Below are 12533 nucleotides of genomic sequence, written 5' to 3' on the forward strand. Positions count from 1 at the left end.
GCAAATCGATTTTTGATAAGCAGATTAGGCTACAATCAGGAGTTGAGTTTTAGATCGAGACTGATCCATTCACTTGTTTTTTGTCTAATCTTTAAAAATCTTTTTCTCGCAATACTTTTTTTCAAATAGTCAGTCTTTTTTGAGTCAATTTTTCCAGCAGTTTTCATTTCCATCAGTCTAGGCTTCTTGTATTAAGTCGGCTTTCAATACACTGTTCTGTAAGTACTTCCCTCTCCACTGCCTGTTTCTTCTGAGATGGATAAACTGCCAGGGGTGAACGTATCCACTGCTAATAGCTCCACTGTGGACCGACTTCGTCCTTCGTTCATAGAGCGTGATTCCTACGAGCTCTTGGATCCAGGCGAGCTGCATGTCCTTGTGCCTGTCATTCTGGGGGTGATCTGTGTTCTGGGGCTGGCTGGTACTCTCACATCTATGGGCATCCTGATCTCCAATGCCCACCGTGGGAAACTCTCCCTCATCAATGCGCTCATCCTCAACCTGATGTTTGCCGACGGCCTTGTCCTGGCATTTGCCCTCCCGTTCCGTGCCGTTGCCTTCGCCAAACCCACCTGGACGCTTGGCTGGGCGGTGTGCAAGACCTGTGATTGGTTCCTGCAGAGCTGCATGGTTGCAAAGAGTTTTACCGTAGCGGTGATGGCTAAGGCTTGTTACCGTTACGTCTCTAACCCGACTAAACAGGTCAGCATCAGTCTACGCTCCATCCTATTGGTGATGTGGTTCCTCTGGCTGTCTGCCTGCTCCGCTCCCATCCCTACCTGGCTGTTCTCCTCACTGCAGAGAGAGACCCGGGGGATGGTGTGTGTGCAGGTGGTTCCCCCCGAGGCGCAGGACTTCATGTCGGTCTACGTCAAGGCGTACCCCCTTGGTGTGTTCTGCGCCCCTTTGAGTTTTGCCCTGCTGTATTTCTGGTGGGCGTATGGGCGGTGCCAGCGGCGCTGTAGTAAGACCCAGAACCTCCGAACGCAGATCAGATCCAGGAAGCTCATGCTGATGTTGTTCAGTCTGACGGTAGCCATGGCGATGCTGTGGCTGCCGCAGTGGGTAGTCTGGGTGTGGGAGCGGCACGCCGCGGAGCGAGAAGCACAGGGACCGAGAGAGGAAGAACCCTTTGTCGCCTTCTCTCCCCCTCTCCTCTTCTCCATCTCCGCCCTGCTCCTCACCTTCTCTCTCTCACTGGTGAACCCCGTCATCGTCCTCTCTCTGTCGGAGGAGTTCACAGAGGGGTACAGGGGTCTGTGGAGGCGCCTTACTCTTCGTAAACACACCCCGTCCAACCCAAACCCCAAACCCGGGCCCCACGCACCCACCGCCCCCCAGTCCCCTTGCCCACGACCGGAGACCTCAGGCCAGCTGCAGGGAGGAGACGGAAGCCTAGGCCCCATCCCTAGCCAGGAGACTAGAGTTGATCCCCAGCCCCAGGTGGAGCAGGGAGGGGTGGAGGAGGTGGATACGGAGGGAGAGAGCCCCCGGGATGGGATCGTGCTGCTGGATGTGGAGCAGTTCTGGCATGAGAGAGAGACAGGCTCGATGACAGAGGAAAATGATCCCATACCCTGGGAGCACCAGGAGGGAGCACCAGCCGAGGGGAGGAAGTGAAGAGAGGAAGTGAGGGAAGGAAGCAAGGAGAGGATACACACACCGACAAACAGGACGGGTTCTAAAAGGCAACTCAGTATTCAGCTACATCTGTTCTTGTTCACCCCTGAGCTTTGTGTATCTGTCTATCTTGTGTGGTTTTTGTGATCAAATTGTGTTCCCCAACACCAACAGTGATTTTTAAGCAAAAGGTTGTTTGAGAGTTGTTGGACACTGCCTAAACGATGCCTGATACACTATTTAGCATCGAGACCAGCCAGTAAGCCTCCCCTCTCTCTTCCTCTCAGCTTGCTCCACAGCGTTCAAACAACCTTCAAACAACACACACAGTGACTATATCAGCAGCTGTAATGGACTGACATTTGATTATACCTCACTGGACTGAAGATCGGTCAACACAGGAGTCAACACAGGAGTCAACACAGGAGACAATGGTTGGTATTCATTCAACTGTGTTTATGATATTGCTTGATGGGATACATTGGTTATTGTTGTCATGGTGACTATTGTAAAAAAATAATACTTTGTTATATTTCACTGTAGATGTGTTATATATATATATATATATATATATATATATATATATATATATATATATAATCAGTACCAGTCAAAAGTTTGGACACACCAACTCATTCAAGGGTTTGTCTTTATTTTTACTCTTTTCTACATTGTACAATAATAGTGAAGACATCAAAATGACAAAATAACATATATGGAATCATGTTGTAACACAAAAAGTGTTAAACAAATCAAAACATATTTTAGATTTTAGATTCTTGAACAGTCTCCTCTGAACAGTTGATGTTGAGATGTGTCCGTTACTTGAACTCTGTGAAACATTTATTTGGGCTGCAATCTGAGTCACAGTTAACTCTAATGAATTTATCCTCTGCAGCAAAGGTATCTCTGCGTCTTCCTTTCCTGTGGCGGTCCTCATGAGAGCCAGTTTCATCATAGCGCTTGATGTTTTTTTGAGACTGCACTTGAAGAAACTTTCAAAGTTCTTGAAATATTCTGGATTGACTGATCTTCTTGTCTTTTAATGATGGACTGTCGTTTCTCTTTGCTTATTTGAGCTGTTCTTGCCATAATATGGACTTGGTCTTTTAACAAATAGGGCTATCTTCTGTATACCACCCCTACCTTGTCACAACACAACTGATTGGCTCAAACACATTAAGAAGGAAATAAATTCCAAAATTAACTTATAACAAGGCATACCTGTTAATTGAAATGCATTCCAGGCGATTACCTCATGAAGCTGGTTGAGAGAATGCCAAGAGTGTGCAAAGCTTTCATCAAGGCAAAGGGTGGCTACTTTAAAGAATCTCAAATCTAAGATATATTTTGATTTGTTTAACACCTTTTGTGTTATTACATGATTCCATATGTGTTATTTCATAGATTTGATGTCTTCCCTATTATTCTACAATGTAGAAAATAGTAAAAATAAAGAAAAACCCTGGAATGAGTAGGTGTGTCCAAACTTTTGACTGGTACTGTATGTATATATATATATATACATATATATAAAAAAATCCTCATCAAGCTACACACAATACCCCATAATGACAAAGCGAAAAACGAGTTTAAAAAAAATAAAAGATTGATCATCTTTGAGATGTTTCTACATCTTGATTGGAGTACACCTGTGGTAAATTCATTTGATTGGACCTGATTCGGAAAGGCACAGACCTGTGGGTACCAAAAAATGTCTGCAGCATTGAAGGTCCTCAGGTGTACTCCAGCATCATGCTGTGGAGATGTTTTTCAGTGGCAAGTACTGGGAGACTAGTCAGGATCGAGGGAAAGATGAATGCAGCAAATTACAGAGAGCCTTGATGAACCTCAGGACCTGAGCCTGGGGCGAAGGTTCACCTTCCAACAGGACAACGACCCTAAGCACACAGCCAAGACAATGCAGGAGTGGCTTCAGGACAAGTCTCTGAATGTCCTTGAGTGGCCCAGCCAGAGCCCGGACTTGAACCTGATCAAACATCTCTTGAGAGACCAGAAAATAGCTGTGCAGCGACGCTCCCCACCCAACCTGACAGAGCTTGAGAGGATCTGCAGAGAAGAATGGGAGAAACTCCCCAAAAACAAGTGTGCCAAGCTTGTAGCGTCATACCCAAGAAGACTGCAATCACTGCCAAAGGTGCTTCAACAAAGTGCTGAGTAAAGGGTCTCAATACTTACGTAAATGTGATATTTCAGTTTTTTTATATACATTTGCAAACATTTCTAAAAACCTGTTTTTGCTTTGTCATTATGGGGTATTGAGTGTAGCTTGATGAGGGGGAAAAACGATTTAATCAATTTTAGAATAAGATGTGTAACAAAATGTGGAAAAAGTCAAGGGGTCTGAATACTTTCCCAATGCACTGTATATATATATATATATATATATTGGAGGTATTCTACTTATCCTTGAAGTAATGACCAACAGTAATGTCCTTTGTAAATACCACAAAGAGTTACTAAATAAACTCTACATAAGCCTGAAATGATTTGATGCAGCAACAAAGAAAAAGAAATAGACTTTAGAAAGCAGTAAGTGCATTTACGTATGCTATTCAACAGTATTTGATGTTACTGTTACAGGTATCAGTGTTTTATTCTCCTATTTGAAGTGGATTTGTAATGATATGTGCTTGTAAAAAAGGTTGTTTACATTAAAGTGATATATAATATTGATCCTGTGCTTCATTTATGTAACATTTACATGTTTTGTCCTATTAAATGAGTTGGACCAAGGATGTAAGAGTGTGACTATCAAAGACAGCACAACATCAGTGCAGGCAGTACTCTTTAGAATGACTTTAACAATAACCACTGGTCAGTGGATGACGTTGCTAGGATATGGAGGTATGGACATGGAAAAATGGAGTGGCTGGGGGGGTCAGCAACCTTGGGACAGAACACAGCTGGCTACAGAACTAATGACCACACACACACACACACACACTCCGGATGGACCCCTGTCTGTTGGCATTTAGGGGCCAGCCATTATAACCTGTGTTAAGTCGTTTTTTTGTTTTATTTCACCTTTATTTAACCAGGTAGGCCAGTTGAGGAAAAGTTCTCATTTACAACTGCGACCTGGCCAAGATAAAGCAAAGCAGTGAGACAAAAACAACAACACAGAGTTACACATAAACAAATGTACAGTCAATAACACAATATAAAAATCTATGTACAGTGTGTGCAAATGTAGAAGATTAGGGAGGTAAGGAAATAAATAGGCCATAGAGGCTCAATAATTACAATTTAGCATTAACACTGGAGTGATAGATGTGAAGATGATGAAGTGCAAGTAGAGATAATGGGGTGCAAAAGAGAAAGAGGGTAAGTAATAATATGGGGATGAGGTAGTCAGGTGTGCTATTTACAGATTAGCTGTGTATAGGTACAGGTACTGTGTACAGGTACAGTGATCAGCTGTCAGCTGCTCTGACAGCTGATGCTTAAAGTTAGAGAGGGAGATATAAGACTCCAGCTTCAGTGATTTTTGCAATTCATTGGCAGCAGAGAACTGGAAGGAAAGGCGGCCAAAGTAAGTGTTGGCTTTGGGGGTGACCAGTGAAATATACCTGCTGGAGCGCGTGCTACGGGTGGGTGTTACTATGGTGACCAGTGAGCTGAGATAAGGCGGGGCTTTACCTAGCATAAACTTATAGATGACCTGGAGCCAGTGGGTTTGGTGACGAATATGTAGTGAGGGCCAGCCAACGAGAGCATACAGGTCGCAGTGGTGGGTAGTATATGGGGCTTTGGTGACAAAACGGATGGCACTGTGATAGACTACATCCAATTTGCTGAGTAGAGTGTTGGAGGCTATTTTGTAAATGACATCGCCGAAGTCAAGGATTGGTAGGATAGTCAGTTTTACGAAGGTATGTTTGGCAGCATGAGTGAAGGAGGCTTTGTTGAGAAATAGGAAGCCAATTCTAGATTTAATTTTGGATTGGAGATGCTTAATGTGAGTCTGGAAGGAGAGTTTACAGTTTAACCAGACACCTAGGTATTTGTAGTTGTCCACATATTCTAAGTCAGAACCGTCCAGAGTAGTGATGCTGGATGGGCAGGCAGGTGCGGGCAGCGATTGGTTGAAGAGCATGCATTTAGTTTTACTTGCATTTAAAAGCAGTTGGAGGCCTTGGAAGGAGAGTTGTATGGCATTGAAGCTCGTTTGGAGGTTCGTTAACACAGTGTCCAAAGAAGGGCCAGAAGTATACAGAATGTTGTCGTCTGCGTAGAGGTGGATGAGAGAATCACCAGCAGCAGGAGCGACATCATTGATATACACAGAGAGAAGAGTCGGCCCGAGAATTGAACCCTGTGGCACCCCCATAGAGACTGCCTGAGGTCCGGACAACAGGCCCTCCGATTTGACACACAGAACTCTATTTTGGGGAAACGCCTAAATAATAGTTGACCAAGTTACTAATTACTTCAAACTGAAATAAGTTAAGCCACGCTAAATCTACCCCTATGAAAAATATAGTTGATTTAACTAAAGTTACTTAGAAAAAGTAGTTCATTACAGCTGAACAACTTCATGATAAACTATCATACACTGTTTCACTCACTGTAAATGTTACATATACTATATATACAAAGTTAGTGGATTCAGCTTTTTCAGCCACACCCATTGCTGACAGGTGTATAAAATCAAGCACACAGCCATGTCAGTCAGATGGACAAATCTTGGTTTAGGGGATCCCAGGAGAACGCTACCTGCCCGAATGCATAGTGCCAACTGTAATGTTTGGTGGAGGAGGAATAATGGTCTGGGGCTGTTTTTCATGGTTCGGGCTAGGCCTGCACAAAACCCTGACCTCAACCCCACCGAACACCTTTTTTTATGAATTGGAACGCAGATTGCGAGCCAGGCCTAATTGCCCAACATCAGTGCCCGACCTCACTAATGCTCATGTGGCTAAATGGAAGCGACTCCACTGCAATGTTCCAACATCTAGTGAAAAGCCTGAAAGGCCAGCATCCTGGAGTCGCCTCTTCACTGTTGATGTTGAGACTGGTGTTTTGCAGGTACTATTTAATGAAGCTGCCAGTTGAGAACTTGTGAGGCATCTGTTTCTCAAACTTGACACTCTAATGTACTTGTCCTCTTGCTCAGGGCACCAGGGCCTCCCACTCCTCTTTCTAATCTGGTTAGAGCCAGTTTGCGCTGTTCTGTGAAAGGAGTAGTACACAGTGTTGTACGAGATCTTCAGTTTCTTGGCAATTTCTCGCATGGAATAGCCTTCATTTCTCAGAACAAGAATAGACTGATGAATTTCAGAAGAAAGGTCTTTGTTTCTGGCCATTTTGAGCCTGTAATTGAACCCACAAATGGTGATGCTCCAGATACTATTCTAAAGAAGGACAGTTTTATTGCTTCTTTAATCAGAACAACAGTTTTCAGCTGTGCTAACGTAATTGGAAAAAGGGTTTTCTAATGATCAATTAGCCTTTTAAAATGATAAACCTGGATTAGCTAACACAACGTGCCATTGGAACACAGAAGTGATGGTTGCTGATAATGGGCCTCTGTACGCCTATGTAGATATTCCATAAAAAATCTGCCGTTTCCAGCTATGTAATGTGGACCTAGCTATGTAGTGGGGACCCAGCTACCCAGCTATGTAGTGGGGACCTAGCTACTCAGCTATGTAGTGGGGACCTAGCTACTCAGCTATGTAGTGGGGACCCAGCTACCCAGCTATGTAGTGGGGACCCAGCTACCCAGCTATGTAGTGGGGACCTAGCTACTCAGCTATGTAGTGGGGACCCAGCTACCCAGCTATGTAGTGGGGACCCAGCTACCCAGCTATGTAGTGGGGACCCAGCTACCCAGCTATGTAGTGGGGACCTAGCTACACAGCTATGTAGTGGGGACCCAGCTACCCAGCTATGTAGTGGGGACCTAGCTACCCAGCAGGGAGATGATTAGGGAATAGGAGAAGAGGAGGAACAGGGGAGTAGAGGGAAGAGAAGAGTTGAGAGGAAAAGTGGAGGGAGAGGAATTGGTCTCACTCCCAGCCTCCCGGCACCTCTCTCTCTCTCCCTCCCTCTCTTCCCGTCTCCCCACTCCCAGCCTCCCGGCACCTCTCTCTCTCTCCCTCCCTCTCTCTTACCTTCTCCCCACTCCCAGCCTCCCGCGCGCCTCTCTCTCTCTCCCTCCCTCCCTCCCTCCCTCTCTTCCCTTCTCCCCACTCCCAGCCTCCCGGCACCTCTCTCTCTCTCTATCCCTCCCTCCCTCTCTTCCCTTCTCCCCACTCCCAGCCTCCCGGCACCTCTCTCTCTCTCTCTCCCTCCCTCTCTTCCCTTCTCACCACTCACCAGCCTCCCGGCACCTCCTCTCTCTCTCTCCCTCCCTCTCTTCCCTTCTCCCCACTCCCAGCCTCCCGGCACCTCTCTCTCTCTCTCTCCCTCCCTCTCTTCCCTTCTCACCACTCACCAGCCTCCCGGCACCTCCTCTCTCTCTCTCCCTCCCTCTCTTCCCTTCTCCCCACTCCCAGCCTCCCGGCACCTCTCTCTCTCCCTCCCTCTCTTCCCTTCTCCCCACTCCCAGCCTCCCGGCACCTCTCTCTCTCTCCCTCCCTCTCTTCCCTTCTCCCCACTCCCAGCCTCCTGGCACCTCTCTCTCTCTCCCTCCCTCTCTTCCCTTCTCCCCACTCCCAGCCTCCCGCGTGTCTCTCTCTCCCTCCCTCTCTCTCTCTCTCTCTCTTCCCTTCTCCCCACTCCCAGCCTCCCGGCACCTCTCTCTCTCTCCCTCCCCCTCTTCCCTTCTCCCCACTCCCAGCCTCCCGGCACCTCTCTCTCTCTCCCTCCCTCTCTTCCCTTCTCCCCACTCCCAGCCTCCCGGCACCTCTCTCTCTCTCCCTCCCTCTCTTCCCTTCTCCCCACTCCCAGCCTCCCGGCAGCTCTCTCTCCCTCCCTCTCTTCCCTTCTCCCCACTCCCAGCCTCCCGGCACCTCTCTCTCCCTCCCTCTCTTCCCTTCTCCCCACTCCCAGCCTCCCGCGCGCCTCTCTCTCTCCCTCCCTCTCTTCTCTTCTCCCCACTCCCAGCCTCCCGCGCGCCTCTCTCTCTCCCTCCCTCTCTTCTCTTCTCCCCACTCCCTTTCTCCCGAAGACCTTTCTCTCTCATTTATCATTGATGGTGACCTTTCTCATCCAGAGGCACCAACCTCAATCACAGGAACACTTAACATATCTAACCCTCCTTTCCACTAGCCCTAGGGCTAACACTAGGCTAACACACTTAACCCTCCATTCCACTAGCCCCTGGGCTATCACTAGGCTAGGTTCAACCATACCACTGGCCCCTGGGCTATCGCTAGGCTAGGTTCAATACCATATAACTGGCCCCTGGGCTATCACTAAGCTAGGTCAAATACCATACCACTGGCCCCTGGAAAACCGCGAAGCTAGGTTCAATACCATACCACTGGCCCCTGGGCTATCGCTAGGCTAGGTTCAATACCATATAACTGGCCCCTGGGCTATCGCTAGGCTAGGTTCAATACCATATCACTGGCCCCTGGGCTATCGCTAGGCTAGGTTCAATACCATACCACTGGCCCCTGGGCTGTCACTAGGCTAGGTTCAATACCATACCACTGGCCCCTGGGCTATCGCTAAGCTAGGTTCAATACCATACCACTGGCCCCTGGGCTATCACTAGGCTAGGTTCAATACCATACCACTGGCCCCTGGGCTATCGCTAGGCTAGGTTCAATACCATACCCCTGGCCCCTGGGCTATCACTAGGCTAGGTTCAATACCATACCACTGGCCCCTGGGCTATCGCTAGGCTAGCTCAAATACCATACCACTGGCCCCTGGGCTACCACTAGGCTAGGTTCAATACCATATAACTGGCCCCTGGGCTATCGCTAGGCTAGGTTCAATACCATACCGCTGGCCCCTGGGCTATCGCTAGGCTAGGTTCAATACCATACCCCTGGCCCCTGGGCTATCACTAGGCTAGGTTCAATACCATACCACTGGCCCCTGGGCTATCGCTAGGCTAGCTGAAATACCATACCACTGGCCCCTGGGCTACCACTAGGCTAGGTTCAATACCATACCACTGGCCCCTGGGCTATCACTAGGCTAGGTTCAATACCATATAACTGGCCCCTGGGCTATCGCTAGGCTAAGTTCAATACCATACCCCTGGCCCCTGGGCTAATGCTAAGCTAACCCTCCATTCCACAAGGCCCTGGGCTAGGTGTTGCATGGAGCTTTACTCTGTGATGGAAGCCTATGATGGAACTATAGCACTCAACTGAACTGTGATATTGGCCCTGTTTGCATAACATTAGAGACAGTGACATTTAATTAAAATAGCAAAATTCCAAAAGTCCTTTATGATGACCTGGGCTCCCGAGTGGTGTAGCGGTCTAAGATACTGCATCTCAGTGCTTGGTTTGATTCCAGGCTGTATCAACCAGCCGTGATTGGGAGTCCCATAGGGCGGCGCACAATTGGCCCAGCGTCGTCCGGGTTTGGCCGCTGTAGGCCGTCATTGTAAATAGAATTTGTTCTTAACTGACTTGGCTTGTTAAATAAAGGTTACATTTTAAAAAAGGTTGTCATCTGAAATGCCTGACTGATTCAGAGGGGTTGGGTTAAATGCCAAAGACACATTTCAGTTGAATACATTCAGTTGGACAACTGACTAGGTATCCCCCTTTCCCTGATTGGCCTATCACCTGTAATAGCAGTGCATGAGATGGAGAGAGGTTTTATAATATAGAGAAAGGCAGGGACAGACACAAAAAGATGTAAGAAAGAGAGTTTCAGACAGAGGGAAAAGGGCGGATGTATAGAGTGAGAGAAAATCAGCATTTACAGGAGAAACCATCCCAGGCTTGATTAGCTCATTAAACCACCTGGGATCATGCTGGTAGAGGTGTCAGCAGGTGAGCTCATCACTGTGACCCTCAACCCTTCCCCTTCTCCCCTCCCCCTCCCTCTCTATCTCCCCCACTGTGTGCGGGAAGTCGGGGATGTCACCAGTGTGCGTTTCATCCCACAGCCAATCATCTCTAATGGATGACGCGCCACAGGGTTCGCTGTGCAGCTCACAACATGCTAACGATAATTAGCTCACAGTGCAGGAGGGAGGGTAATTAAGATAGACAAACATCTCCCCCTGCACCCCTACCTTACCCTTACGTCACCCCTCCCCTCCCCTTCACCTCAAACCTCCCTCTCTGAAGACATCCACAACCTCATACATAGTGTGTGTGTGTGTGTGTGTGTGTGTGTGTGTGTGTGTGTGTGTGTGTGTGTGGTGGGGGTTGGGGGGGTCTAGCCTTGATGCTTTGGGTATTTTGATTGGAGTAAATCTGTCTTTCATCTCAGTGAAGAGCCAAAGGACAGAAACCTTTCAGGTCCTAGTTGTCAACTTACAGGGGGTCTCTTTTAAACTCTCTGCTTTATCCATCAATCTAAAGTCAATCATTCAAAGAAAATAAACATTTGCTGAAAACATTTGTTTTGTTTATCCAAAACCACGGAGTTAGGCTGGGATTCATTCTGATCTCGGGTTTTAAAGACAGAAAGTTCACTGTAAGAGCTATATACTTGAAGGGATTTATTTTGACCGCGGGTTGTCAACAATGCAGCTTTTAAAGACAGTTTCTGATTGAGCCGACATCTGCAGCGATTACTGTGAATGCGATCTCCGCGGATGATGGAACATTGCCTTTAAAAGCCACATTGTCAACAACCCGCAGTCTAATTAAATCCCTTCAAGTATATAGCTCTTACAGTGAACTTTCTGTAACATTGACTAATTGGTAAGTGAGGTCGTAAAGCAACAAGACAATCGATGGAGTTGAGAGGAGTCAGCTGCTTCTGATGAATGGAGTTGAGAGGAGTCAGCTGTTTCTGATCGATGGAGTTGAGAGGAGTCAGCTGCTTCTGATCGATGGAGTTGAGAGGAGTCAGCTGTTTCTGATCGATGGAGTTGAGAGGAGTCAGCTGTTTCTGATCGATGGAGTTGAGAGGAGTCAGCTGTTTCTGATCGATGGAGTTGAGAGGAGTCAGCTGTTTCTGATCGATGGAGTTGAGAGGAGTCAGCTGCTTCTGATCGATGGAGTTGAGAGGAGTCAGCTGTTTCTGATCGATGGAGTTGAGAGGAGTCAGCTGCTTCTGATCGATGGAGTTGAGAGGAGTCAACTGTTTCTGATCGATGGAGTTGAGAGGAGTCAGCTGTTTCTGATCGATGGAGTTGAGAGGAGTCAGCTGTTTCTGATCGATGGAGTTGAGAGGAGTATTCTGGCTGGTATATTATAGTAGTCAACAACAACAGCAGCTGGTAGTTATGACATGTCTTCTGATCTGGTCCAGTCATACAGTCTGGCTCCCAAGTGGCACAGCGGTCTAAGACACTGCATCTCAGTGCTAGAGGCGTCACTACAGACCCTGGTTCAGCGGTCTAAGACACTGCATCTCAGTGCTAGAGGCGTCACTACAGACCCTGGTTCAGCGGTCTAAGGCACTGCATCTCAGTGATAGAGGCGTCACTACAGACCCTGGTTCAGCGGTCTAAGACACTGCATCTCAGTGCTAGAGGCGTCACTACAGACCCTGGATCAGCGGTCTAAGACACTGCATCTCAGTGCTAGAGGCGTCACTACAGACCCTGGTTCAGCGGTCTAAGACACTGCATCTCAGTGCTAGAGGCGTCACTACAGACCCTGGTTCAGCGGTCTAAGGCACTGCATCTCAGTGATAGAGGCGTCACTACAGACCCTGGTTCAGCGGTCTAAGACACTGCATCTCAGTGCTAGAGGCGTCACTACAGACCCTGGTTCAGCGGTCTAAGGCACTGCATCTCAGTGATAGAGGCGTCACTACAGACCCTGGTTCAGCGGTCTAAGACACTGCATCTC

General features: G+C 47.6%; 1 protein-coding gene across 1 annotated transcript; it reads left to right on the forward strand.

The window, feature by feature from the left end:
- Window positions 1-255: 255 nt before the first annotated feature.
- LOC106577232 (G-protein coupled receptor 151) lies at window positions 256-1620 on the forward strand. Its single transcript, XM_014155147.2, has one exon. The coding sequence runs from the start codon at window positions 256-258 to the stop codon at window positions 1618-1620; it is 1365 nt and encodes a 454-aa protein (XP_014010622.1).
- The last annotated feature ends 10913 nt before the right edge of the window (window positions 1621-12533 follow it).

This window comes from Salmo salar, chromosome ssa05 (assembly GCF_905237065.1).
Source record: "Salmo salar chromosome ssa05, Ssal_v3.1, whole genome shotgun sequence".
Lineage (NCBI taxonomy): Eukaryota > Metazoa > Chordata > Actinopteri > Salmoniformes > Salmonidae > Salmo > Salmo salar.

Bases quoted from the DNA above. Each gene is read 5' to 3' on its own strand.
- LOC106577232 (XM_014155147.2), top strand. From the start codon at position 256: ATGGATAAACTGCCAGGGGTGAACGTATCCACTGCTAATAGCTCCACT.